Genomic DNA, 27,041 nt, shown 5'->3' on the forward strand with positions numbered 1-27,041 from the left:
AGCGAGCTAGTATTTTAGGGTTCATTTTGTAGTTGTGGTCGTGAAGCGCTATAATACAGATCCGAAACATTGGAAATCGTAATATATATTTGCAGAACCCGCAGCACTGACAGTATTGTACGGTACAAACACACACCAGTATTAGCTAGTGCATCATCACATACTTCTCCACTATCAGCAAATAAATAGCTGGCGATTAATCACTCTTTCACTTCTCTTCCAGACTTTCTCCAGTCATCCCAAAACATTTTTGAACGGAATAGTAGACAGAACAATGGCTCATCCCTTTCAAGACATCCCAAAGGGCCAGCTAGGTAGTTCCCCCACTGAACCAATTCTCACAGGTCGTTTAACGGTGATCAGAGGCCCTCGAAGGCTTGATAGACCATTTCCGAGCCGATACAGATTCAAACAAAACCCATCTCATGGTAGGTGTCTACAAGACAGACCATGGAAAAGCTTACGTTCTGCCCAGTGTGAAACAGGTATGATTTGATCATGCCAAACCAGATACATCACAAACCAACAATTTCATAGGCGAAGGAGAAGATGTTTAATGATCCTAATTGGCACCATGAATATCGTGCTTCCCATTTAGGTACCCAGAACTTCAGGGATGCGAGCAACAGGTTATTTTTTGGTGCCAACAGTCGTCCTTTACAGGAAGGAAGGTAATGAGCTATGCTTCTCTCGCAGTATTTGGCGGTCGGCTAAATATCCCAGAATCGTATCAATGCAGACACTAGGTGCCAGTGGGGGATGTCACACGGGTGCAGTGTTGCTGAGAGATCTGTATGGTCCCTGGAAACGGACTGGAAAACCGGAAATTTTCATTCCGCGTGATTCCTGGTGTAGGTTGCCCTTTCTTTTCCATTATCTAGCGAGGTTGCTGACCTGCTCGAAGTGAACCATGCATTCACCTTCAAATCCGCTGGAATCACACCTCACTTTCTTCCGTACTTTAACGCGGAGACTGCATCTCTGGATTTTCCAGCTTTGTCGACGGCCATCAGGTCATTGCCCGCCCAATCCGTCGTCGTCCTCCAGACCAATGCTCAGAATCCAACCGGGTGCGACCCGTCGCCGACACAATGGCGAGAGCTAGCCTCTATTTTCTCTGAACGAGGTCATTTGGCGTTCTTTGATGCCGCGTACCCAGGGTTGGCCTCAGGAGATATCGACACGGATCTCGAGTGCGTTCGCTTGTTTGCCGAGCAAGAAATCCCTATGGTGTTTGTTGCAACGTACGGGAAATGCTTTGGCCTGTATTGCGAACGCGTCGGGATTCTCTCCATCATCACGCCCGATCAAGAAGTGAGAGATAGGATGGAAACACAGATGAGGCTACTTGTGCGAGCGGAGTCGGGCGCTATGCCTGACTTTGGTTCCACGATCATCGAGACCATTTTATCAGACGAGCGTTTAGAACAGCAATGGAGGGACGAAGTCCACGATATGGCAAAGGACCTCCAGCATCGTCGACGCACATTGAGGACGGAACTGGAGCGCCTGGGAACACCCGGTGACTGGCGGCATATCACCGACCAAAATGGATTCTTTTCGTCAGTATTGCGTGAGAAGTGGGTTGTGAATGTTCCGCGCACTGACTTGGTTTAGATATATTCGGCTTTCTGCTGAGCAAATCACTGGCCTTCGCATCAAGCATCACGTATACCTTCAGGACTCTGGGAGGATATCCATTGCGTATGTTTTATCCTCTCAATCAGCATTATATCTACGGAGTGGGCTAATTCTAAAGCAGTGGGCTTAATTCATCCAATATTGGATATGTTGCTCGTAGTATTGACGATGTTATCAGGACGGACAGTAGGTTACCGAACTAGCTCTTATTCAGGGATGAGCCTCCCCCTACTCTTATCACAATTGCTGCCACCGCTGGGTACGTAGGAGAACGATTTCCACTGTCTTGAATCGGTCGTCTCAGTGAATGGAATAGATAAATATTGCACCTAGAGGCGCTTTCAATCCCTAGTCTCTAATTTACAATCTCCTTTTGACTGTCAGAAGCACTGCTCCTACACGACATAGACCATCTCTTTTCAGAGCCTGAACAATAAGGTAGAAATAAAACGAGATCTTCAATTCTGTAAAACTCTCATCTCACCTATCCCATCTAGACACTTCTCAACCTCGGATCCTCAATCGGAGTCTCTTCCTCAATAAAGATAAGATCCTCCCTTGGAAGAACCTGTCTAACAGCATCATGTTTTACCACATTCTCAAAATACTGCATAATAGCAGGATGTTCATCCCTCCATTTCTGACCAAGGACACACTCAAACAATCGCGAGACATATACTACGAGCATGATATCCGCTAGGGTAATATGGTCCGTGACAAGATACTGTCGACCCTCCAGATGCTTCTCGAGATATTCAAGACTATCGAGAGTTTTCTTCTTCCCTGCTTCAACGGCGTCCTTGTTATAAGGCGCCTGGTCGGTGGGAGAGGGGATCAATGGCCGGAACCTGTTTATCGTATGAATTTTGTTGTTTGTGGGACGTCAAACCGCTGTATACTTTGGGAGAAAAGAAAGGAAAAGAAGATACACACCATTGAGCAGCTGTCGGCAGAAACTCCTGATTGGCCCAACTAGCCCATGAAATAATCTCCGCGGTTTGTTCGGGGCTGCCATCGCCGAGTAATTTGGCTTTCCCGTGAATGGAGGCGAGATACTGATCACGGACGTAGCAGATCGTTAATATCGCCAGAATAACCAATAAGCGACGTAGGAAAGCAGTGAGATGAGTACTTACCATAGCAATACTCAACGTCTCAGTCAATTTGATATTCGGGCCCTCCAGCCCTGGGATCTTGCCCTGGCTGCGGGGAAACCTCGCCATATACTCTGCCTTGTTCACGCCACGACGAGGGATCACTTCGAAGTGATTCAGCTCAATCCCTTCCGCGGCGGCCTAGAATTGAATTGGGATTAGTCTTGCATCGATTTATATTTGGTATTAGCTAGTTTACACACCACGATGCGAACCACGCGGGATCGCGTGTTGCCGTCATAACCGTAGAGGGTGAATGTCATGGCGTTTTCTAGCTTATGGAGAAGTGGCGGAGATGGCAGTTCAGGAATTGAGACTTCAAAGCCGATAATATATACCACTAGAAAGCTATTCCGTACGGGGGCCAGGTATCATGCAATCAGACAGTAATTTGGGTGTATTGTACTGCGTATTATCACTGCCCAGTACAATACTATCTAACGAGAAGTGCCGCAGTACTGCGGACAATACAGTCATGTTCCAGTAAGCGATGATGCCATGGGGGCTGTAATTTGTTCATCGTGATCAGCAGTAAAGAGTCCATTCTTGGCTCTTCCCCGCTTCCGGTCCCATTCTTCTTAATACAGTGACCGTCCCATCTAGTTGACTCGTTACGGCGGAGTGAATATACGATTTTTTACTGAAAAATCGCCGTTTTATAGTAAGCACGTATTTCTGGTCTTTACTATTTTATTCTTAATCTAGATTGCTAGCCTTCCTAGCTATATCGGCCACCTGACATAATCATCAAAGTCAGTAGATAATATAGTAAGACCTAATAAATAGATCTACTTAGCTATATAATAGTGCATTACCATTAGTACACTTGGTATAATATCTAGGTTAACCGTAAGCTAGATTTGGTCTACCATAAAATTGATAGATTAGTTATACTTAGTATTATAAGATAATGTCCTTATGAGTATTCTGAGTTGTATAATAAAGTGCGACGAGAATGAAACATTTTGTATAATGTTGTAATATAAAGTTTTGTATATATAGAACAAGAACTAGGAGGGTATTGTAGAATAGCGTGATACGGCGCTGCAGGGTAAAAAGAGTGGGTATATACAGAGGGTGATCACTGGTTTAGCCTGCGGTGGTGTTTTCACCGCGGCGGTCACCACGTACCCTCGCGAGATACATCCATAGAATCGACGAAATTGCTACTTCGACTATGGAATGGTATCTTTGGTGCTGCCTACTGAAGACGATCAGCCCACTCGACGCCGATACACTCGCCAATCTTTCTTGCACCTGGTTTGTCTTGAATACCACGCTAGTCGGTTTCTGCACCGCGAAGTACAAGAAGTTGCATCAGCAAGGCTGCATCTTTCGTAGTCTTCTTCGCTGCCCACTGCAATCCTGTCATTCCTGATCCTGCGGAGATTGAAATTCCATCCCATGTACATTTATGCCATGGGTGATCCATTCGTGCCCCATACGACAAGGCTATTTGGCGATGGAAAGAGTGCACACTTGAGTCAGAAAACTCCAAGGACTACGCTAATTGTGATCCCGAAGTCGGGTATGATACCATATTTTTAATGCATGTATAGAAGAGCGTTTAACATTTCTAGCTGGTGCGAATTGGCGAGGTTAGGGATTTGTAGAGGCACTATTTGTGGTATATTGTGTTAGAAGAGCAAGTGTTCCAACTATTCATGTGTTAGATTCAAGGTAGGCACTTGCAGTACCGAAAAGATATTATTACATCGGAATGTCACGCAACCAACGTATATATAAGACTAAAATACTTACTGTTCCAAGCAATCATTGAATTCCCTTCTATACCGGGAGGTCTATGATAAACATGGAATAGTAGTATACTTAAAAAGAATAGACTCGGATCGCCTTCGTTTAAGTACTGTTGATATTTATTTCCCGTTTTTATAGAAAGTATAGTATTGGGTAATATACTCTATTTCTGCTATTAGTTCCTGTATTAGTATTTGATCCGATACTCAAAGCAAACAATCGAAATTTATAGCAGTTTCGGTTTTGAACATGACAGATTCCCATGGTTTGGCTGGCTTTTTAAAAGACGTTTTGTTTGGCCCTAACTTCGAACAACAGTACCCAGGCCCAGTGAAAGACAAAACCTGGAGGATAACAGCTCCGGACGGCCTCTTTAACCAAGTCTGTGTGGTAGCAGTGTGGTGGCATATTAGAACCAAACCCAAGCCCACGAACTTGTGGGCCTAGGAAGAAAACCCGCCCCCATGTTGCCATGTGGAGTTATAAATATTATATCCGAGGTAAGATAGGCCAAGAATGCCATAGCCGAGTCTCATAACTTGAGCCTCACCAACATGATACAGTCTACTAAGCCGTGCTCAGGGCTGACACTTGTCATGCTTGCTCCACTTCGAAGCTAGGGAAACACAGCCCACCCACCCTTGAATGCAGTTACGCTGCAGGGTAAGATGCTAGTAGATCGTGTGTCACTCTGTGTTTTATGATAGGCCGCCTTGACTGAATTAATTAACCGATTGAACCCATGACAGGGATCAAGCTCTAGTGCCACATATGAATGGATATTATAGGATGTCGCTCTTTTAGTCCCTGAACGGAAAACATCAAATGAAAATTATCAAATAAGAACTAACTGGAAGAAGACTAGAAGAGACAAAAAGCCTGATTTATGTACTCTCCAGCTAAATGTTTCGGGCATAGCTGGATAAGCAAGGCTTACGATGATCCAGTAAATAATCCTTTCAAAAGCGACCGATATCTTACATTCTTCTTTCATATTCCCGACTCCTTAGTTATGTTAATAAGAAAAATGCACATATCGCTAAGGCTTCCGAGGCTGCCCTCCCTCCTCGAGTCCTATACATGCCGTGCTTTCCTCATCTTTCTGATTCCATATGCACTTCTAGTATACTTTGCGCGCCTAACAAGTTGGCGAGACCCAACATCACTTTTCTTCCGAGAAAATGAGGCCTACGAGCCTTCATATTCTAATTTACGTGCGGCGGAGGGTTTGACATTGATCGAAGAAGCTAACAATGCGACGGAGGCTCCCCACGTCAAGGCATCTCCGAACCCTACGATGTGTGTAGGGTTTGCCTCCGTCGCACGGGAGGGTGTAAGCTACTTCCAGAGTGCGGTCGGATCGGTGCTGGCGGGGCTTGATCCTGTAGAGAGAGGTGATATATTTCTCATTCTATTCATTGCCCATACAGATCCCACACAGCACCCGGTCTACTCGGAGCGATGGGTGCATGAGCTGGCTGATAAAGTTCTGCTCTATGATGAAAACGATATTGATATCGACCACATCCGCAGCCTTGAAACAGCCGAGGCCAGGACTCTAGCTCTCGAGAAAGGTTTACTGGACTACACCTATCTTCTAAAAGCATGTACAGCCATCGGTACTCCGTACACTGTTATGCTTGAGGATGATATCATCGCTCTGGATGGCTGGTATCATAGAACAAAGGAAGCCATCAGTGCTGTCGAGCGGCAAACAGCTGAGAAGAAAGCATCAAAATGTGAGTTGTGAAGGAAACTTTTATGCGGCTGAAGCAATTATTGGGAGTGGAAACTAATACGAGTTGCATTTCAAAAGGGCTTTATCTTCGTCTTTTCTACACCGAAAACTTCCTGGGCTGGAATTCAGAGGAATGGCCTATCTACCTCTTCTACTCTCTACTCTCGGCGTCCGCCGTCTTACTCACAGCCTTGATCGTCCGTCGTTACCGACCCACTTCGAAACCATACCTCCCGAGAGAAACAATCATTGTCCTTACGTTCGTCTGTACACCTCTTCTGATCATCCTCTTCTTTGCAGCCGGCCGAGCCACAATGCTACCAATCTCAGAAGGCGTGCATGAGATGCCTAAATTCGGCTGCTGCTCCCAGGGATTCGTCTTTCCACACAGCCGTATCAAGGACCTGGTATCCTGGTACGAGTCAAAAGGCATTGGCTATGTCGACATGCTCACGGAGGATTATGCGAACCAAAATGGGGAATTACGTTGGGCATTGACACCCAGTGTATTGCAGCATGTTGGGAGCAAGAGCTCCAAGACCAATAGTCCTGTCCCGCAAAAGGGCATCCGTACTATCCCGGAGAAGTTGTGGAATTTTGCATTTGAGAAAAATGATGTAAATATTCTACGGGAAGAGCATGGGCGACAGTTGAGGTGGGGAGGATCATGATTGGATACATAATTGTAACATAGCACTATACCCATACACAAACTTAACTATTCCTAACTGACAGCAATTGTACATTAAACTAACTCTCTGTAGCACAAGTCTACTCAGAACCAAATACGCTATCCGAGACGATGATCGCGATGGCAGTAACCTTGTATGGTCAGTACAATTGAACACAAGGAGAATCCTACGGAATAGATCTTACTAAAGATAAGTCCACACCTGGAGTGACGATGATATCCAGAACAGGTCGATAATTGCGCCGTGTACTCGGCGTCAAAGCAAGTTTCGGGTTGTGCTGTACGCTCTCGCGCACTTCAGCAACCTTCCTGTCACCATCCACAATATCAAATGACTCCAATACACGTCCATGTCTCTCAACCTCCAGTGTCACCTTTTTATCGTCCACTGACCCCTTCACATCAGTGACAGCTACATTGGTGAACGTAAACACAAGGTTCCCAAACGGTGCCAGTCGCGGTGCACCGGTGGCTATACTCTCCGCGGTTGGACTGCCCGGCAGTGTAATGCACCAAGCATCTCTAAATGAGAACTTCCTATGAAGCTCGAACAAGGGTAGGCCCGATGAATCCCGAAATTCTCGACATGAGCGACCGTTGTATTTCCGACCACTGGCCGTAAACTGAGTAACCCCGTTTCCGTCTTGTACTTTGTAAGCAGCCACGGACTGGGCGTCTCCTTGTGGTCTGAGAGTCAAGAGTGTCCTCGAGTCCGTGATGTAATTCTCCCGGATTGCGATCGGGCGATCGGGCGCTTTTAGGACCTTGCGTGGCTGAGAGGATATCGCATGGTCCATGCGTGCTTGGATGTATGCTCCTGACATTGTAGCGAGATTCTGCTATAGCCTTCGCTGGTGGGATATTCTTCTCTTGAGGTGAAATGTATGAACAAAAGATGCGGGACTATGATGTGGTACAGACGAACAAAGGAAAATCAGGAGGATGAAGGAGTCGACGAATTGGCCTGAAATTTGAATCCTTTTGGCCTCTTATAAGGATCTCTGACGTCCAGCTCCCGACTAGTCTTGTCCTACTGTATACGTATTAGTAGGAAGCAGTGTACTGCGATTCACAAAGCCAGAGGTTTTTCCGCGTTATTTTGTTAAGTCAAAGGAACACACGGATAATCGGCACAACAGGAGATTTTCCTAGTCTCATATTGTATTGAAGCTAAAATGGACCCTAGTTTGAGAAGTGTAATCGATAGGAACTGTTAGTTTAGTCTGTACGAAGCAAACGTAATTTGACCTGCATAGAATAGTGGCTTAGCCGCAGATATGGGCGGATCACCGTCGCTGTTAGGGCACGAAAGGCTTGTTTTGTTCTAGTTTGCGCGATTTAAGGGAACAACTATAACTATCCTTGAAAATTTACTAGTTCCTTGGTCTACTATAGGGTAGGGTCCTGAACTCGGAGAAGTACCACCCCTCTTGTCTTCTGCCTTCAGTCTAGATGCACTGAGGTAACAGCCCATTGAAATGCTATGTAGGACCTGTGACACATAGTCCGAGACCCTTTGATGTATTCGGTGAGGCGCAGCGCGGCTCCTGGTACAAAAACAAGCATCAAGAGCACCTAACAGTGGGTCATATTTAGCCAAGCTTTGCTAAGAGAGTAGTCTAGTTATAAGGTAGCATTCAGTCCCCGACAAGAGAATGTAATCTTTCCGCCGGCCTTAGATAGCCACTTAACAAGGTTCCTCCATAAATACAAGCCTACTTCGATCTACGATAAAGCATGACTCCACATGGCACCATTGGACGGTTTCTCTTTCTAGGGCCACACGTTCATTGGCTTGGGTGTCGCCTCTCCGCAGAAAGCTCTCCTGGAACCTATTTAGGTTTTAGGACATAGTAGACTTCGCTTCTTTGTCCCTAGGAACACTTTTGATCTACATTTGTGCTATAAACAATGATAGTCATTGGTACAATTGAGACTCAGCGATACTTAAATTGGGTTGTAAGGCAGCTATTCCCTTTCTGTTGTAGTTTGGCGCAATGAATCAATGAAGATCCATCAACCCTACTTCATTAATGTGGGGATTAGCGCAAATTGGTAGCGCGTTTACTTGTGAGGTTTTAGGTTGTACGTTCGAGTCCCTCTTTTTTGTTTTTCCGCTGCTTCCTCCGGTCCCTAGCTGTATAATAAGGAACTGAATAATACTCAGTAGGAAGCGTATGTCCTGGTTTGTTAGTTGCAGGGGATTATCTGTGGATATTGTGTTATTGCTCCTCAAATGATATCCACCACTGTCCTGAAACTATTGTCCTTGAAAAAACCTTCGTCCACTGGGGGTGATTATACATAGTCGACCAGTTTCCACAACCGAGACCATTGTTTGACGGATAAACGGCTGAACCCGTTTTCTAGCAAGTTTTAGTGAGCTTGTTCTGGTACAGGCGGTATTTATTCCCATTGGACCGGTCAAAATGAGGTTTTGCTGCGCAGGCGGCAACTCTCTATTCCGTACAAATTAGCCTTATTTGATGCTCCAGTATCTTAGTGACTTGATATAATAAAGATGAAAGGTTTTAGCGTATGATATAATGGGGACGATATAAGGTTGGAAAATATCACCTCTGATTTCTTGTATATATTTTTGCGCTCTAGACCTATAGTGTTAATATTACCGCTGTGAATATATCTCTAAAACAAAACTTACAGAAACTTTTCCGCTCCATAGTTTAGGCTTTACATCCTTTTCATTCCTGGTACTAAGATGTTCAAACAAGAAAAAGGGCCAAACTAGAGCCTTAGAAATCAATACCGGGACCAGAGCATCGTGATGATCTAGGCAACATAGGTAACCTGGTTTCAACAACACCGAGGTCAACGACGACAGAAACAAACAGAAGAGCCCTTCCATGCCGCCCAAACCCATGCTCCATGCCCTTTGCCAAACAACTCCCTTACTGGCCAGGCTCAATCTTGAAATCCAAGCGCATATGTAAGTTCAAACCCGCCCACTCGGTCTGGCTGGACATGATATGAATTATGGTTGCAAATGTGTCCTTTCTCTGCTCCTTGGTGGTCCGTTTGGTGGCACTGAGCTAGTTCCCAGAGAGCTGTTAGTATTCGAATACACTTATATAGCATAGGGCCACTGACAGCGAAGGGGAACTCGAAGTAGACCTCTCCTGAGCTCGTTTTGAACTTGAAGTCTAGTATAGCTACTTCGGGGAGCTTGTGGTACTGTTCTTCAATCTCATTCAGAACGTTGAGATAGTATTCGGCAAGAGTCTCTTCTGAGATGGGAACTGGACCGAACTTGGACTTTCTGTTAGTTGATATCGCGTGATAAGTTGGCGATCATGTCTAACATCCTGCTCTTTGATGACGCTGGGCATTATTGAGGATTTGAAAACGTGGATAGAGAGAGAGAGAGTAATTTTGTGGATGAGAGGATCGTTTGAAAATGAGGGTGGATGTGGGAAGAAGTGAGCTTAGGAGGGGATACAACGGAAGGGTGATGGAAGAACGTTGGGGGGAAGATCAAAGGCAGAGTGAATAGATGTCCAATGTTATCCAGTCAACATCATTATGCTGTGATTCCTACACACTTACTGCCAGGGGAGATTTGTTCGGCTATCACCAAGATCTATATTAACCCTGTTCACATACGCGAGATAGACTCTTTACAAGACCGATATCTTTTGTATGTATGTCCTCTTTCCCGTTCTCTTGTTCTTTTTCAAGATTTCAAGACAGATTTAATTGATGGTAGAGTATAACAGTAAAACGCAGAAAGACAACCGCATCTGTTCAGTGAGTTTACAACCAGTGCAAAACAAACGCATACTATGGCAGCTCCAACTGACCCCCGGATCAGTGATTATTGAGAGATGTTCCGCTTAGCCTCAGCCTCACGCCACGACAGATCCACGCATTGCCCCAACTGCCCCATCCAAATACCCCCAGGGCACTACCCTTACACCACCCTTCACACTCAAATATTACCGAAATCGACAATTAATGGGATCGAAGTGCAAGATGCTTGAAGAAGATACAGTACAGCGACTGCAGCCTCCTATTGCAAGGCAGTGCTTTGCAAGTTTGATAGCAAATCTCCAGAGAGAATAAATAACATGAGACACTCGATCAACAAAGTGATGAGAGTAGTACAAATTGCTCAGCTGTACGTCACTCATGTTATTCCATTGTAACGACCTTCAACACTGATACTGCGGAGTAGTATTCAAAGCGGAGTGGAAGAGATACGTGACATGGCTTCCAATTGCCAAGGGCGCTGCGCTCGACTCCTATGAGAACCAGCATTCGCAATGCTTCTCAGGGACAAGAGTTGAGCTTCCTCGGCAAATCCAACACTGGGCACAACCAACGGAAGGAAATTCATATCCGGGTTACAAGGCATGACGGGCACTGGTAAATTGACGGTCGCCTGGACTGTAGCCAACAATAGCTGGTTTCTCGGTGCAAGACCAACTAACTTCAGCAAGCAAGAGCTATCAACGTAGCCTTTTCCATGATCAGCAGACCAATAGAATCTTTCAAACTGGGTGTTCAGTGTTATGTAAGTACAGGGTTACAATATACCTGTCAAAATTGGGTATGTCATTTGATGACAAGCACTGATCTAGCCGCTCAAAGAAAAATGGTTTCTGATTTCTTTCTGATATATGACTAAGCGATTTAAATTAAGCTAAATCATTATAATGAACACATTCAACCATAAGTCAATATCACATTCATTGACAGCATCACAGTCCTTCAACTCCTCCATACAGATATAAGCACAAGCTTTAAGAAGAGGCAGGAGTTCTCAACAACAAACAGATATAAAGAGCGAGGAGCTTGCTAGCCCCGGTCACAGCAAACATGACAACCACCCACACGAACAGCTCCAACACCGTAATAGCCATGATTGATGTAAACACAAGCGTGCCTGCAGTGTAATAGATAGCCCACGTTAGCTGGACCGGCCAGGCTTCATCTGCTCCCTGCACGGCCGTCTCTCTACCCGCTCTCCCCGATTTATCTTCCCGCCAGCTGGCAAACAAGCTGTGGACCGCACCCGGGACAATCCCCACCAGACACCACGTCAGACAAAAGATAGGATACGGACAGCCGAGGGCGCTCCGTTTAGAGTATATTTCCACCAGTGCCAACGCGGCATAGGAGACGAGGAGAAGCACAAAGGTAACAGTGACGAATAGAGCTTTCATGATGTTTGATTTCGCTTTGATATTCGTGAGCCACCCCGTGCGCATCCATGTCAACCACAGTCGGAGACGCTCCTCCTCCACATCTGCCGCAAGCGTGGGCTCCAAGCCCAGCGCCCTAACAGCCGTCGCAGCGATGAATGGTAGCGGGGCAGAGACCAGTACAGTACGTCGCTCGGGCCAGGCGATATCGCGTAGTGTTAGTGGCACCAAGCCCATCACAAGGGCGGTTGCTCCGTACTGCTGTTTGCGCGCCTCGTCGGCTTCCATAAAGGTGCAGATAGCGAAGCCCCAGCATGCCTGTGCAGAGTCGGCTGGGTAGCGAAAATATGGAATGAAGGGGGAATATGGCAGCCCTGGGGGACAGCCTTCGACATCGTCCCCAACGGCAACGGCGAAGAGTATGAATAGGGTAAGAACGAGGATAAATCGAGTATTGCGGGCCATATCGTACGTTCGTAAGGGAAAGAATTCGAATAGTAACACCTGAACTCCAAAAGAACGCTACAAGGATAATGGGTTTTTATGTTTGAGAAGACGCAAATTTAAACGGCATATTTTGGGTTTCTTCTGCGCAGACGAAATATCGACCAGCCGGCTGGGGCTCTGATATAAAGCTGAAGAACCGGCACACTGACCACCTGACAATACTTAGCTTCTCCGGTAGTTGTATTAGCGTTATTTAAGTACGTAGTGTCAAGTCAGCACGCCGGTTGATATCAGTGACCCGGCCAATAGATACGCGAGGCTAAATGTATAATTGTAGCTATTAGCCGCTAAAGAGGCAGGTCAGCGCTCAAACTCGTATTCATTTGTATTGATGCCCAATAGCGCCCCACGTCCCTGAGGCTGAGCATAAAGACAAGGGTTAAGTGGGTTCAAAAGGGCAGGTGTAAATTACTTGTTGATCCCACTAAGACGAATATGTAAAGGTGGCGGTTCGTCAAGGTCTGACCTCTTCCCCCCCTTTTTTTTCCTGACCAGCAATAACACCGTCGAAGGGGCCGCAAGAAATGTTGGGGAGATACGCTGATGTGCTGAGGGATGAGGAAATGTTTGAGCGAAAGAAGCCCCCAAAAGCTACAGAAAAAAGAAAATAAGTAGCGGGCCACTTTTGGATTGACGAGTGCACGCTGATTACTAGACAATCTACGAATCTAGTACTGCCTGGGCTTTTAGTCTTAGTGTAGGTCTGTGCGGTTGGTGGAGGCTGAGCGATCATATCCCATAACGATCAGCCGCAGTGGAGGTTCTAGATTATAGGATTCTAGGAATTGAGGCTGGAACCGCCGGATTGTGTGCATAGATCCATACCCATAATTAAGGAAAGGGCCTAAGGTCAGAAGGTTAGCAGACCTTCTTCCGCAGCCATCTTGACCATCTCTCTTCCAGGAACCAGAAGCACGAAGATCTAGTTTTGTTTTCACGAGAGATAAACCCATCTTGCGGAGATTCGAGAGCAAACGAAATATCGCGGCAGTTTGAAAAACGCGTTCTAGGCATTACAATAAGGGCTATGAGTAACGACACGCATGATTTGAAGGTTTCGTTTGCAAGAGTCTAATTGAAGTGAATGTTCACCTATTGTTGTAGAATTATATGGTTTCCAGTTTCTAGAGTGGGTAAGTCATCTAAGCCGAAGGCTATTAGAATAGCTGGCGCCAGAAGACCTCTTGATGAAACAGCACTAAGGCCCTTTGCACAAGGTTATCGGAAAGATTTGCTATAGAGCAAGATTGTGGGCACTGGGTCTTTTAAGTATACGTCTCTGCATACAGCATCTTAGCTCATAGATCTTGTCTGCCGTGGGCTCTTGACGCAGGTCAAGCGAAAGGAGGCGACTGCTCACCTAGGCTTGAATCCCGTGTTCATTCTGTATCAAGCCATTAAAATCATTGCCAAGGTGGATTACATGTAGTGGTATGCGATGAGAGGCAGAGGGTTACTAACCTCCCGTAGCCGCTAGAAGTTGCTAACCTTAAAAGCTCATACATATATGAGCGGCTACAGAATGCCTTTTTCGCTAAATCTAGGACCAATCTAAAAGTTCGATTACTCTACAAGGCTATATGTATGCCTTGTTTAACTAGCATCTGGATGTGGTCGCAAACTCGACGTACAGTATAAGATGTCAAGACGCCGAGTCTATCACCGCATATCCATCTACTCAATCACCTTCCGAAATTTCCAAGGCACAACGATTGTTTGAAGCAAGCTTATCGTCGGGTCTTTCTCGCAGGCCGGCCAAGCGGCTTTGCGGGTGCGCCATGCTTGTTCCTTTCGTGTCTATTACGGTCATTACTCCTACCATATGTCTTACCACAGTAAGCACATGGAAATCTTTGCTGTGGCGGGGAATGACTTGTTGGCGTAGCTGGTGGAGTTTTCGCAGGCAACAAGTTTCGCAAAGGCCTCTGAGTACTTGCACTATATTGCTTATGACGAGGTAAAGCATATGAGGGAGGTATCTCGTCACACATGGTTTGTGGCTCCCCGTTCCTATTTAGTGCTATTAGCGCGCGATAATAGGCAGTGACGGAATTAATTATCAATCAATCAATCAACATTATATTAACCAAGGGTTACACTCAATTGATCACTGACCATCTGTTGCCCTCGCTCCCGAGGGTGGTATTGGTAGTACTGAGCGTGATACCCACACTTTGTGGGTGAGCAACGTTCTCTTCGGGCAAACAGAATCGCTCATTTGTTCCACGATAAAACAAAAAATCGGTACCGTTGGGCGGGGAAATATCAGTCTGGGTGGTCTCCAGATCGGCCGGACCAAATGTTGCGATCTTGCTCGCCAGCTTATTGGATATATTGAATATGGCAGGGTCCTGACCAGGACAAAGGGAGTTGATTCCAGACCATCCGCTAATATCGGCAGGGAGAGTGATATTGTTATGACCAGAATGCATGTTCAGATCATATTGTTGGCACGCGGCGCTGTGTTCTGCCATGGAAAGTTGTTCGTTTGCGCCAAAATCAACCGTGTAGTTGATATTGATGAGTTGAGATAAATCAGCCGCGGTGGTACCCAGCTCGGTCGGACAAAAGGTCGAGTTTGTCTGTGTCAAATCAATGGATGGACTGACTATGGCAGGAGGCTGATCCGAAGGAATCGGGTTGACTGTCAAAACATTTGGATCAGAAGTCCAGGTAGGGCTGTGATTGTCCTGATATCCTTGCACCAAATCGACACTGCTACTACCGACAACCAGTATTAGCCACCAACAATCCCTCCGCGGGCTGTCTCATCTCTGGCACGCGGACACCATCAGGTATTTCACCTGGCGGGGAGAAGCATTTTTAGCTGAACATTACGGGTCATAATGCAGCGGACAGGTGGGGATTCTGCAATTCTGATGTATTGCAAAGGCTATTCTGCGCGTAATAGAATCATAAGTGCCCGGAAAGGCGATTTTATCCTGTCCATACAGATGACTTGGGTCCCTCTTCCAAGATGTCTCCCCGTCTTTCGCGCAAGCCTCATTGTCCTGGGCGACTGTATGCTCCTTTACCTTGACGCCTTTTCCGAGCAGGACATTCACAGTCGATATTCAACTGCCCCCATTTCGCATATTTCTATAGCGGCAACTGAGAGGGTTTTTCTTTTTGAGTCACCTCGCCTCTGGTAGACTTACGCCGCTTATGGTCCTATGAGCGCTTTTAGTTAACAATGAGGTGTGTTACTCACGAATCGTGCTGAGCATTTTGTATGAGTGGATAGGGCATATCGCATTCTTGAGCGCCGGATACGTGCCCGTTGAGAAAGGATTGCTGAAAGGGCTGAAGCTCATCTTCGGTGAGGGGAATCGGACTGGCTGAAGAATGCAGATAGCTCATCTCGAATGGCAGGGCAGAAAAGATGAAGAATAGTACGTCGGTGAGAAATGTGAAATCACTAAACGACGGGGTAAGATGAGAGGAGTGATGGAGATTACAGAAGATATGGTGGTCAAGCAAAAGAGGCAGGTATTTATGCATTCAAGACGCGTCCTACAGCGAGGTGTAAGTACGAGTAAATCCAACGCGTCCTTGGAACATTGTCCTAGAAGCGCGTGTGCCACGTCGATGCCCACTTGACTCGTTGGGTATGGGCTTAGTTGACCAATCCCACGGAGAGAGAAGTGAGCTGCATATGCCAAGGAACCATGCACGACCAATAGTGCAACCACAAAATGAGTATCCGGCTCACACTTGGAGAATCTGTATAGGAAGTCAACATCGATTCGTTTCATCAGTCCAGTTGGTCATCCCCAATGGATAGGCACCGCCTCAGTCTTGCAAGCTCAGTCCACGAATGATTTTCTAAATAAATTGCGCATGACGTACAACCACCTAGGAAGGAAAGTACGCCGGCTTCAATCCATGAATGCGCAATTGTGCAGTCTTCTAACAGGCTGACTAGGAAGCAAACAATTGAGCCTTGTCCGCTCCAATCGCCATGTCCCATGACTGTCCTCTCTGGCTTCTTCTTCCACCCATCATAGATACCGACGGACATGATTCACGAGTACGTACACACATGTATATATTGTCTGCCCTGCTTTCATCGCTGAAACATGCTGAATCTCCCACGGTAGCCAACGCCAGACCAAAGACGTGCGTCTACTTCAAGTTAAGACAGCAGATTTACCACCGTTCACAGTCATTGTCAAAGGTACGCAATATTCATACTCACCTGAAGCCATACTTCGCCTAATTACAAGATGCTGATGAGCCTACTCTTGCAGCAAGATAGCTCGATCATGCCGAGAACAATTCCTGGTTTCTTCTCGCACGCACCATTGTGTTGCGAGTCTAGAATGATACGCCGTCGGACCGAGGATAACAGCAAGGGCAATGTGAACAGATGGCGCTACACGTGCCGAGAATGTGATCGGATGGTATTTGACGATTGGGAGGGCATTAGGGACGGGAATCCTTCATGCTACTGTGGGGAGATCTCTCGTGGCCAGGTGGAGAAGGGCGAGGCTTATGTTTTTCGTTGTGCGAGGAAGCAGTGCTGGTTTAAAGATGTGCTTGAGGAAGATGAGTTGTAGTCAGCTCTGCAACATTGATGTTCTTAGCTGTCAACTGGAATTGACAATCACGAGGTGGTATGCAGAGGGTGAGGCCTCGGTCTTCCGTGCAAGCCTTGACTTGGGCAAGCATTTCTCAAATTTTTTACACCTATCGTGGGAAGATAGCAGCTGCTATGTGTAAACATGAAAACGACCAAACAAAAAAAGGATGACCGACGCAGGGGTCGAACCTGCAATCTCTTGATTCGTAGTCAAGCGCCTTGCCATTGGGCCAGCCGGCCAACTGTTGAAATACAATGCAGGTATTTGACAATATCAGCAAGTCTTCAATCATCGCCCTTCGCCGCCATGGTCCATCGCAGCAGGAATACTCGTACCAGCGACTTTCATAAAGCTATTACAAGGGCCGCAATTCCAAGAGAGTGTGCGCGATGATATGCTCAATGTGCCAGTCTCTGTGATACTATCTTCTCGAATCAAATCAATCTCTCTGTTTTGGTTCTTTTTTTTAGTAAGTTCTTTTCTGACCTTCTCGGTTCGCATCCCTTCTTTTTACGTCATGTTTATATCCAACCCCGCCCTGCAATTCCCATCCCGGCACCGCCTTCCCTATTTCATGACAAGTAATGCCAACTTCGGCGGGCGGTCTGTTTGTGCCCCGCCTTTTGACCGAGTGGGGGAATTTTAGGATCATGTCCCAGTCATATCAACCATCTCCTTGACAATTGTGAAAACTAGCTGAACGTAATTCCTGTCTGAAAAATGCCTTCCCTTCAAGAGAGCAAGCTCGCCTTCATCGGCGGTGGCAACATGGCTTCTGCCATCATCGGAGGTCTCGTCAACAAGGGCGTCCAGAAACAGAACATCTGGGTTTCCGAGCCTTGGGATGTCAACCGGGAGAAGATGGCGGCTCTTGGGGTGCAGACCACTACTGCCAATGTTGAGGCCGCAAAGGATGCGGACCTGGTTATTATTGCAGTCAAGCCACAGGTTACCAAGGGCGTGTGCGAGGAATTGGGAGCTGCCTGGTCACAGCGTACAACCTTGCCCGTTGTGGTCAGTATTGCCGCGGGAATCACCCTCGATAGTCTGGTCCAATGGCTCCGTACGAGCGACGGACGCAACGCCCACGTTGTTCGTGTGATGCCAAACACACCAGCGCTTGTTGGTGAGGGAGCTTCGGGTCTGTATGCCAGCAAGGATGTGACGTCGGAAGAGAAGGAGCTCGTCAATGCTGTTCTTGGAAGTGTCAGCAAGGCCACCGAGTGGGTGGATAAGGAAGAATTGCTCGACGTCGTCACTGGGCTTTCTGGTACGTTTGATTCATGGATTCGGATGTGGTTAAGGATGCGCATTGACACGCTTTAGGATCGGGCCCCGCCTACTTTTTCGCCATGGTGGAACATTTGGTTGCCAGTGCGACTGCCCTGGGCCTTTCTGAAGAACAGGCTACTAGATTGGCTGCACAAACATGTCTCGGCGCCGGCAAGATGCTTGTCGAGTCGTCCGACAGTCCGAGCCAGCTGCGCAAGAATGTTACCAGCCCGAATGGAACCACATATGCCGCCCTTCAAACATTCGAGTCACTAGGCTTCAAGGAGACTGTTGACAAGGCTGTGAATTCCGCTACCTCCCGAGCAGCTGAGTTGGGAAACACTCTTGGCAAGCAATAAACGTCTCGGTATTGCCCGAGGGAAGTTAACATACGGAAAAGAGTCCAACGTACCTTGTATGTGTCTAAACTTCAGAAGCATGAATCAAAGTCTGACATTTCAATATTCTCTAGGATCCTGTAATCATTTACCACCATCAGCGTATACATAGAATACTAAAAGGTCTATGAAGTCTGTACTGTACGAAAATCAAGCCACTGTTGTTTCCCAGTATATTCGCATAACGTATAAGACGGGTAAAGATGACAGATTTTAGAAGTGAGCGTAATTTCATAGGCACCTTTTGCATCTGCGTAAGCAAGAGTTGCTACAGGTTCCCCAGGCTCTCAGCGCCGTAGCCCTAACCCCCGTTGCAGCAATTAACACCACCTTGCTGCTATACTGGATTCGATCGCGGTTCAACAAGACAACAGCACCTATTCCATGTACATGAAAAGCCTTTTAGTTTTAATAATTATTTATTTATCTAATTGCTTGGGGATTATATATCTGTGATGCCTAACTGCACCCAGCACAAAACGATGACCGGGTGCCCAAGGTGACGAATCAAATTCGTAAGGGAACTGCACATGCATATAGCATCCTATTCCTTTCAGATGAGGGTCGTCTTATGCTCATGATAAATGCTTATACCAGGACCTCAGAGTTACGGCTGGTGCGCTTAACCAAGCCAACCTCATCTTTTGAAAGAAGTTCTTTCAAGCGAGATCGGTTGTAGCTATAATGAGCGTACCTTCCAGGGCCAATTCTGTCTACAAACTGTACGTGGATGTGATGATTGGAATCTATCAAGAGTTCCTTAAACAGTGTGTTTAAAAGTAAAACCATAGTGTAGAGTCAATGTATCTTAAGTCTGCCGGAAAAGAAGGAAAAGACCCTGCACTGGGCTGAAGCATCCTTAGAGGCTGCTGCAACAAGCAGGAGACCCGCTCTTGAACACTGTATATATAGTTGCTAGTAGATCCGATACAATGGCCACGACGAATGGTGCTTAAGAACCAGTTGGGGTCGTTCATATATTGGGTTGACCCACTTCAAACTTTCATTCTATTTTCATGTGAGTCCAATCTATCCCGAACAGACGCCAAATAAGAATTTGTAGGTCATGGCATATCGGCACGCAAGTCCAGCCTGGCAGAGTGTTCCTGAAACTGAGGTGGGCCCGGACCGCATTGCCGAGCTTATAAACGGTAAAAGCTCCGCAAAAGAATTGTTGGCGCTGGATCCACGGTGATGATCATCCTATCTGCCAGTGGATTCATAGGCTGGCTTAGCGTTCGGTTCGAAGTGTGAAACAATGGGGGCTACTCCGCTCTGTAAGCGAGATGGTCTTAGGACTGCTGTTTATATTAATCAATTAACAAGGAGCATATCATCTGATAAGAACCTCGCGCTTTCTTGGATTTTTGGTTCATACTGCCCTGACGATCTGCAAATTCTGAAGCCGGAGAACCTGGATCAGTAGTCATGAATCATGATTTCGAAGTCAGTACCTGCTTCTCGTGAACTGAATCCTTAAAAGATAAATACCACAATATTTCCATTCACTTCTCACCCCAACTTCGATGGCATAATAACGCGACTGCGCTTACCATGAAGCCCTTTTTACTTCTTAGTTCACTGCTCGCTAGCAGTGCCCTTGGATCCAACTTATCGACCAAGGTATATGGAAAGCCTGCTGGGTTTGCCTACAGTGTTACAGGAGGCGGAAATACGACACCAGCTGTCCCAGCTAACGTGGCTCAACTGCTCGATTGGCTTACGGATAGCAAGCCCCGCGTTATCGTCCTTGACAACGAGTACAATTTCATAGGCAACGAGGGCTACTGTGAAAACTGCGCTTGTTGCGTATTTAACACCGATACTTGCGGCGACGGTGGCCAGGATGCGATCGAAACTGATTTTGGTTGGTGTGGAGATAGGACTCCAGTCGACTGTACCTATCCCAACACAACGACGATCGATGTGGCATCGAATAAGACTATTGTCAGGCTGGGAGCCAAAGGTGTTATCCGAGGTAGTGGACTGCGTCTTGTGAACGGCGCGTTGAATGTCATCGTCCAGAACATCCATATCACAAACATTAATCCCGGATACGTCTGGGGTGGAGATGGGATATATATGAATGGCTGTGATTTGATCTGGATTGATCATGTGAAGATTTCATTGGTTGGACGGCAGATGATATCTATGGGATATGAATCCAGTGAGTTACCTTGTATTATGTGAAACAGTTTATATTCTCAATGAATACTGATCAGGTTCTAACAGGTGGACGCGTCACCATTCCAGACACCGAGTTCGACGGACGAACCGATCATTCTTCTACCTGCGACGGACATCATTACTGGACCATCCTTGGACTTGGAGAGAACGATAAAGTGTCCTTCTTCAACAACTGGATCCATCATACCTCTGGACGCTCTCCAGACCTGGGTTCCGTGAGCGCCTGGCACATTTTCAACAACTACTGGTCCAACAATACAGGACATGCTTTCTCTGTCACCCCTGAGCCTGCTATCCTACTGGAAGGAAACGTATTCCATGATGTAGCGAGACCGACTGAGCCTGGCAATGGATATGGCATGTTTATCACGAACTCGAGCACGGTCACTACCTGCGACTCAGCTATGAAGCGCCCGTGTCAAGAAAATCTGCTCACAGGCAGCGGGGACCTATCACCTTACACAACAAATAATGTGACATCATTACAGACAATCGCTGATGCAGATGAACAGAACATCAACATCATGCCCGTCAGCCAGGTTCGAGCCAATGTCCTGGCTAATGCTGGCATTGGGAAGGTCGGATTCAACAGTACTGTCACTCCTACAGTTTCAACTTCAAGTTCAGTCATGACTCCACCTGCCACTGTGGCACCTTACCAGGCCCACAAGGACAACAGTCATGGCCATCAATATGTGCGCTTTCACCATCGACGCCCCTAAGCGTCGTTCTCTCTCTCTCTCTCTTTTTTTTTTTTTTTTTTTTTTTTTTTTTTTTTTTTGTTTTTGTTAACATGCTCGAGTGTTTCGATCCTGTATCGGTACTCCTCTTGTTCTTCAGTTTGGCAGGCCTTTACGTTATTATATGGATGTTGATTTGTAGGTTATTGTTGCTCGTGGTTTGTTGAAATGATAATAATCGTCCCTTGTATTTGAGCTTGTATGAAAGATATCCATGATATCTATGTCTAGGAGCATGGTGTCGTGGGCAGCCCGTCTACTAATTTTCCTTCCAATCCTCACAGTTACTAGCGGTCTATCTTTAGATCGAATCTGGTACTGGAGTATGCTCCTCACACGGTCCCTATCGATGATGGAAAGGCAAACAGATTCTAGATAGGTAGACTTCTAAAGATGTGTAAGAGGTAATTCCTTAAAATAGTATCTTCCAGGATATGTATATTGTAAGGTTGGCATCCAAGGCTTTCAATAGATTAAGAAGCAGCAGTTTCTCTACACGGTATAGACGATGCTATACAATGTAGGGACTCATTGACTAGTGAACGCCAAACCTATTTGCAAGTGAGGGGATCATGGCTCTGAGAAGACTAGAACAGGCTCATTAACCCTAGACCCTCTGTGGGGAGGGGAATTGTGAAAGTTCATATTTTGTATATTTGCCCCTAGCTAGGGAGTGAGAGACCTTCTCAGTTACATCTCGCGGCAACTACAGTAAGACCAATTCCATGTGCTAGAATATCTTTAATTAGTCCCTGTTGATATCCTTTATTGATTTTGGAGGGTTCTCTTCAACACTTGACAAGAAAAGAAGACTAGGAGATGGTGTACGGGCACCCCACAATCAAAACTCAAGAGCGATTAGAATTGATATAACCAATTAACTCGTAGTATCTTCAACGACCTTACTATCCATGGGACTGAACTAGGTCGGATTTAAGATCTAGGACCCGCACCCAACTTGCGCCGATGTCGGCTACGAACTTAAATAGACGACCCTGAAGGGCGGGGGTTGTTCTGTACTAGAATCTCTGTTTCACCCTCTATTTGGTCACATATTCGAACATAATTGCTTGATGCATTTAGGGCCAGAACAGTATTGGCGACAGGACTCGCCCAGTGCTAGTCTAGTGTCTCCATTAGTCGCTCACTGCACCGTTTGGCGCCTTGACCGACGCTTATAGTGACAGTGTATGGGCCGCATATCAAACGCCGGTTATCTTATCTATCTCGTCTAGGCCGCGGAAAAGTGCTTTGAAGAAAAGAGTTTGGACCTAGCCAATTAGCGGCTATAGATATCTAGATATCTATCCGCGCTTAGTTTAGGAAACTGACGGAGCACTTGGCATTCGACATTCCGAACATCAACCATATCCGCATTCACACGCAGTCACACATACTTAACCAGCTGTGGCTTCAACTCTCATGCAAGCTTAAATTGATAGATCAGAATGCCCACAACGCTTTTAGACCTACCAAGCGAGCTCCTAGACCGAATCGTCGAGCTGGTGTTGTGCTACAAAGGCCTGGCCCCAGAACACCCCCTACCACCATGGCTAAACTATGTGCCTTGGCCCCGTCAGGAGGGGGACTGTCTTTCTGCACCGCACGGTGTTTATACTGTTAAATACTGGAGGGCCCAGGAGAAATATCATGATGCCTGGATATCCAACTCTCTATCCCTCCTCCTTGTCAACCATCAAATAGCCGAAATAACCAAAAGAAGACTCGATGAATCAATTATGCCATCGATATTCAACCTCGACGTGATCCTCAGCGACGAGAGGGAACTACATCCACGATGGACCTTCCTTTCAAACCCCTGTCACCACGTCGACGATCTCACAGTCACCATCAGGGTAGCAGGCACTTGTCCAACAACGAACTGGCGCAGATACCACTTCCTACCCGACGGCGACTCCCCACCCCGAATCCTATGGACATTCTACTATCTGTTAGAACGCTTCCTGGAAGTCGGCCCTTTGGCCGAGCACAGAGTCCCTAGTTCCGGACCCCGTACGGACGATATGTCCTTTACGATCAACCGGTTAACCTTGGACTTTGTCTCACCAGTCAATCAGGAATCGTTAGCACCCGCCGATATGGGCTTCTGGGATTGGATAAACGGGGGCGCCGATGAAGAGCACACAAAGTCATCCACGGCACTTTGTAGTGGGGTTTTCGGGTTGCTTATGCGACCGACTTGGTTGGCTGATTTGATTAGTGAGTATGTTGGGTATCTTCTCGGTATGAGTATCTCTATGGCTCCTTATGGGAAGTTGTTGTATGAGTATGTAGGGAGTATCAGGATCTGTGTTGATGGGAAATTGATGAAGGAGTATCGCATCGATTATAGGTTAAAGGAACTGAATGATGCTGGCCTTGGAGAGGATTATAAAGCATATTGGGATTGTAAACGGTGGAAAGAGAGGGTTTATTGTATGCGTCAACAGGCTGGGCTTCCTGTTGTTTTGTGATGATTATTGGTCTGGACCTTTTTGGTCGTGGGTATATACTGTTTGTTAATGGTTGCTGTTTTGATATCAAGGTGTATATAGAATAACAGCAATGAGAAATACAACTCTAACGACTTTATGCTATCACATTTACAAGTAATGTATAATTTGACCATTGTTAAAAATGTCAATATATTCGACTAGACCATAGCTAGTGAGATTCAATGAAGAAACGGGGGAATTTAGCAATCGCCAAAGATGGTGGAGAGAAGTATATATATAAAAGGATGCGCCCTACAAAAGATTAAAAGATAAATGGTAAACAAGAACAGCTGTTAAAGAATGCGACTTCAAACCCTCTCTAGAAAATAGCATTCAGCTTCAAGCCCGTCTGACGAAGACGAACACCCAAAACCAAAGTCGACCCTACAATCAACAAAACACCCGAGAAGATCTTCATCCCGGTATAAGATCCACCCGAGTGTTGCAATATAGCGCCTGCGATCGGGTTGGTCGTCAGGCCACTGATAGAGGCGAACAGAAAAAGAAGTCCAGTTCTATATCCGATCTCTGCGAATGGGGAGAGTTTTACGACTAGACCAGGGGCAAGCGCAACGTACGCACCCGTGGCGAACCCAAAGAGAACGGCGAACACGATGGTTCCGGCGTTATTCGAGGCGGGTATCCATAGCGCTAGAACTAGGATGCCGGCGATGTAGGTGACAACCACGAAGATATTGTAGGAACCAATTTTGTCGGCGAAGACTCCGGCACCGAGACGACCGAAGAGACTATATGATTGTGTGGTTAGTGACGCTTGAGGGGTGGATTTTTGAGATTAGTCTGAGCCTTACCTTCCTGCATTAAGAATGGCAACCAAGTACTCGGCCAAATTACGGCCCATGCCATCTGCCATTGCTGCAGTAACGAGATAATTCATAGGCACGAATATCCCGAAGGTGAGGGTGAAAAAGCCGGCTATTAGTAGCATCGTTTTTGATTCATGGAAAGGTCGCATCAAGGACTCCTTGGATAACTTTCGAGGGTTCGGTGGGAGACGGGACCGGACGGTCAGGTTGGCTACTATCAGAAGAAAGAGAATCATGAGCGCGCAAATTCTCATGGTCCATGGGAATCCAAGGATCCTAATTAGCTTGCTGATCATGATAGGGAAGATGACTCCCCCAATACTTGAGCCAGAGGATACTATACCGTATACCGCACCGCGCTTCTTGCTGAACCAGCTGGGGATGCAACTGACCGCTGTATGATATTAGACAAAATGAAAGACGGACGGGGGGCATATGGTATATATATATACCTGCTTGGAAAATGGCAGCTACACCAATGGCGCTACATACACCTTGCGATAGGAGTATCTGGTAGTACCTTTTCGATATAGACGTCATCATCAAACCGAAGACATGAAGAAGCGATCCGCTCAAAAGAAGATATCGAGGACCAAATCTGTCGTAAATTTGACCTGCAATCGGGCCCTAGTTCAGAGCTCAGCATCTAGCTGTGGATGGGTTTCGGTGTAGAGAGGGCTGGTACCATGGCAAACATGAAGAATATCTGCAGCGACGGAATCCACGAGATCTTGCCGCTGGAATACTGACGGAGGAGGTTCTGTTCATAGTATGCCTGGAATTCTCCGATACCTAACATGCAGATTTGCAAGAGTCAGTGATGTAATTCTATCGTTTATGTTTGGGGTCTGGAGACGTACTGTTGATCCATCCGAAGCTGCAAAACAACACACACCACGCACCCAGGACCATGAACCACGCTATAAGACCCCCGTCGGGTGCCTCATCAGGGGCGGTCCACGTCCCACCTTTCTCGTTTCTCTCATTACCAGCACATGTCTCTGCCGACGATGAGTCTTTTCTTGTCGCGACTGTTGATATAGACCGATCTGTAGCTCTGGGGGTGGACATGATGCCTCAAAAGACAGAGAACCGGAAGATGCTGTTCAATGCAGCAGCGGCAACGGCTGGTACTTCAACACATTGAATGGATTGCGTACAACTTTGTAGAGAAGGCGTAGGCTGTCGTCTCTTTTATATCGGCTCTTGCCCGGTTACACCAAGCCGGCACGGGGTTTGGCGAATCGCCGACGCACCGATCAAATTGAAACCTCAACACGTCGGTGTATATTATCCTGCTGTTGCTTCATAGATTTGAGAGAAGAAGAGTCGTAACCATAAACGTCGTCAAAATATTGACTCTAAACAGGTAAAGCCATGTTTCATATCGTCATATCACGTTGGATTTATAATTCCGCTGGCTGATTAGGCAAATCATCCACTATGAAACCCTTACACAGATGCCTACGTTTATCATATATCACAATGTTACATTCGCAACTGAAAGGGAGTCCGAATATTATGGATATGAGCATGTGGAAAGAGAGGATATGTCGTTCACCCTCTTTTACTTCCCTTAGGACATTCTAGATCTGGGAAGAACACCTCCCGAACAGCCGCTCAAAGGTCTCAAAGACTACTCCACCTCGCAGGTTCTCAACTCCTCTCTTGTAAACGACTTCAAATACCTGTCGTATCCACTTATCGTCTAAAGACATATTACCCACGCTCGCCTGTCGTTGCAACCAAATGCCAGAGCATCCTATTCGCCGTGCAAAGTCCATATACAGTATTTCATCGTTCTGGATATCGAGTTGCGAGGCCTGCGAACATCCACCCGTATCAATCCTCGTTGGGATTATGCTCGATTTGATGATATCCATATAGA

At 46.4% G+C, this 27,041-nt stretch overlaps 13 protein-coding genes and 1 non-coding gene across 14 annotated transcripts; 6 read left to right on the plus strand and 8 right to left on the minus strand.

Annotated features, from left to right (window-relative positions):
* The first annotated feature begins 138 nt into the window (after positions 1 to 138).
* Positions 139 to 1,937, plus strand: F9C07_2282943 (putative aspartate aminotransferase). Its single transcript, XM_041292176.2, has 7 exons — positions 139 to 314; positions 364 to 485; positions 538 to 671; positions 724 to 851; positions 905 to 1,562; positions 1,618 to 1,704; positions 1,763 to 1,937. Exons 1-7 carry the CDS (start codon positions 275 to 277, stop codon positions 1,842 to 1,844), a joined length of 1,251 nt encoding a protein of 416 aa, XP_041145602.2. The 5' UTR covers positions 139 to 274; the 3' UTR covers positions 1,845 to 1,937.
* On the minus strand, positions 1,938 to 3,313 carry F9C07_2282944 (putative glutathione-S-transferase theta, GST). The gene is made up of 4 exons (XM_071510599.1): positions 2,999 to 3,313; positions 2,778 to 2,936; positions 2,575 to 2,696; positions 1,938 to 2,489 (listed from the first exon to the last, which is right to left on the minus strand). Exons 1-4 carry the CDS (start codon positions 3,056 to 3,058, stop codon positions 2,135 to 2,137), a joined length of 696 nt encoding a protein of 231 aa, XP_071366241.1. The 5' UTR covers positions 3,059 to 3,313; the 3' UTR covers positions 1,938 to 2,134.
* A 2,012-nt stretch (positions 3,314 to 5,325) lies between these two features.
* Positions 5,326 to 6,989, plus strand: F9C07_2282945 (uncharacterized protein). Its single transcript, XM_041292177.2, has 2 exons — positions 5,326 to 6,292; positions 6,370 to 6,989. Exons 1-2 carry the CDS (start codon positions 5,440 to 5,442, stop codon positions 6,960 to 6,962), a joined length of 1,446 nt encoding a protein of 481 aa, XP_041145604.2. The 5' UTR covers positions 5,326 to 5,439; the 3' UTR covers positions 6,963 to 6,989.
* A 23-nt stretch (positions 6,990 to 7,012) lies between these two features.
* Positions 7,013 to 7,971, minus strand: F9C07_1491543 (tubby C-terminal-like domain-containing protein). Its single transcript, XM_041285974.2, has 2 exons — positions 7,168 to 7,971; positions 7,013 to 7,113 (listed from the first exon to the last, which is right to left on the minus strand). Exons 1-2 carry the CDS (start codon positions 7,804 to 7,806, stop codon positions 7,063 to 7,065), a joined length of 690 nt encoding a protein of 229 aa, XP_041145605.1. The 5' UTR covers positions 7,807 to 7,971; the 3' UTR covers positions 7,013 to 7,062.
* Positions 7,972 to 9,852: 1,881 nt separating this feature from the next.
* Positions 9,853 to 10,329, minus strand: F9C07_2243676 (uncharacterized protein; the record flags this gene model as incomplete). Its single annotated transcript, XM_041292164.2, has 3 exons — positions 9,853 to 10,032; positions 10,091 to 10,249; positions 10,303 to 10,329. The coding sequence occupies 3 exons, from the start codon at positions 10,327 to 10,329 to the stop codon at positions 9,892 to 9,894; spliced, it is 327 nt and encodes a 108-aa protein (XP_041145606.2). The 3' UTR covers positions 9,853 to 9,891.
* Positions 10,330 to 11,742: 1,413 nt separating this feature from the next.
* F9C07_3287 (uncharacterized protein) lies at positions 11,743 to 12,609 on the minus strand (the record flags this gene model as incomplete). The annotated part of the gene is made up of 1 exon (XM_041285975.1): positions 11,743 to 12,609. One exon carries the CDS (start codon positions 12,607 to 12,609, stop codon positions 11,743 to 11,745), a length of 867 nt encoding a protein of 288 aa, XP_041145607.1.
* Positions 12,610 to 14,750: 2,141 nt separating this feature from the next.
* Positions 14,751 to 15,293, minus strand: F9C07_3288 (uncharacterized protein; the record flags this gene model as incomplete). Its single annotated transcript, XM_041285976.2, has 1 exon — positions 14,751 to 15,293. A coding segment is annotated over one exon (543 nt), but the record flags the coding sequence as incomplete, so codon positions are not given.
* A 1,584-nt stretch (positions 15,294 to 16,877) lies between these two features.
* Positions 16,878 to 17,210, plus strand: F9C07_3289 (uncharacterized protein; the record flags this gene model as incomplete). The annotated part of the gene is made up of 1 exon (XM_071511086.1): positions 16,878 to 17,210. The coding sequence occupies one exon, from the start codon at positions 16,878 to 16,880 to the stop codon at positions 17,208 to 17,210; it is 333 nt and encodes a 110-aa protein (XP_071366242.1).
* A 65-nt stretch (positions 17,211 to 17,275) lies between these two features.
* F9C07_1491698 (uncharacterized protein) lies at positions 17,276 to 17,643 on the minus strand. The gene has a single exon (XM_071508150.1). The coding sequence runs from the start codon at positions 17,524 to 17,526 to the stop codon at positions 17,341 to 17,343; it is 186 nt and encodes a 61-aa protein (XP_071366243.1). The 5' UTR covers positions 17,527 to 17,643; the 3' UTR covers positions 17,276 to 17,340.
* On the minus strand, positions 17,402 to 17,473 carry F9C07_t174. Its single transcript has one exon. It is a non-coding gene; the product is annotated as a tRNA-Arg (tRNA).
* A 172-nt stretch (positions 17,644 to 17,815) lies between the features above and the next one.
* On the plus strand, positions 17,816 to 19,079 carry F9C07_2282949 (pyrroline-5-carboxylate reductase). Its single transcript, XM_041292178.2, has 3 exons — positions 17,816 to 18,504; positions 18,561 to 18,921; positions 18,979 to 19,079. The coding sequence occupies exons 1-2, from the start codon at positions 17,955 to 17,957 to the stop codon at positions 18,863 to 18,865; spliced, it is 855 nt and encodes a 284-aa protein (XP_041145609.1). The 5' UTR covers positions 17,816 to 17,954; the 3' UTR covers positions 18,866 to 18,921; positions 18,979 to 19,079.
* An 884-nt stretch (positions 19,080 to 19,963) lies between these two features.
* On the plus strand, positions 19,964 to 22,424 carry F9C07_2221325 (pectin lyase fold/virulence factor). The gene is made up of 4 exons (XM_041292179.2): positions 19,964 to 21,071; positions 21,137 to 21,786; positions 22,137 to 22,170; positions 22,192 to 22,424. The coding sequence occupies exons 1-4, from the start codon at positions 20,459 to 20,461 to the stop codon at positions 22,212 to 22,214; spliced, it is 1,320 nt and encodes a 439-aa protein (XP_041145610.2). The 5' UTR covers positions 19,964 to 20,458; the 3' UTR covers positions 22,215 to 22,424.
* Positions 22,425 to 23,190: 766 nt separating this feature from the next.
* Positions 23,191 to 24,431, plus strand: F9C07_2155218 (uncharacterized protein). Its single transcript, XM_041285971.2, has one exon. The coding sequence runs from the start codon at positions 23,280 to 23,282 to the stop codon at positions 24,303 to 24,305; it is 1,026 nt and encodes a 341-aa protein (XP_041145611.1). The 5' UTR covers positions 23,191 to 23,279; the 3' UTR covers positions 24,306 to 24,431.
* A 26-nt stretch (positions 24,432 to 24,457) lies between these two features.
* F9C07_2282951 (putative monocarboxylate transporter) lies at positions 24,458 to 26,447 on the minus strand. The gene is made up of 5 exons (XM_041292165.2): positions 26,014 to 26,447; positions 25,839 to 25,945; positions 25,606 to 25,780; positions 25,139 to 25,547; positions 24,458 to 25,075 (listed from the first exon to the last, which is right to left on the minus strand). Exons 1-5 carry the CDS (start codon positions 26,222 to 26,224, stop codon positions 24,646 to 24,648), a joined length of 1,332 nt encoding a protein of 443 aa, XP_041145612.1. The 5' UTR covers positions 26,225 to 26,447; the 3' UTR covers positions 24,458 to 24,645.
* Positions 26,448 to 27,041: the final 594 nt, after the last annotated feature.

The sequence above is a fragment of the Aspergillus flavus genome, chromosome 4, assembly GCF_009017415.1.
Source record: "Aspergillus flavus chromosome 4, complete sequence".
Classification (NCBI taxonomy): Eukaryota; Fungi; Ascomycota; class Eurotiomycetes; order Eurotiales; family Aspergillaceae; genus Aspergillus; species Aspergillus flavus.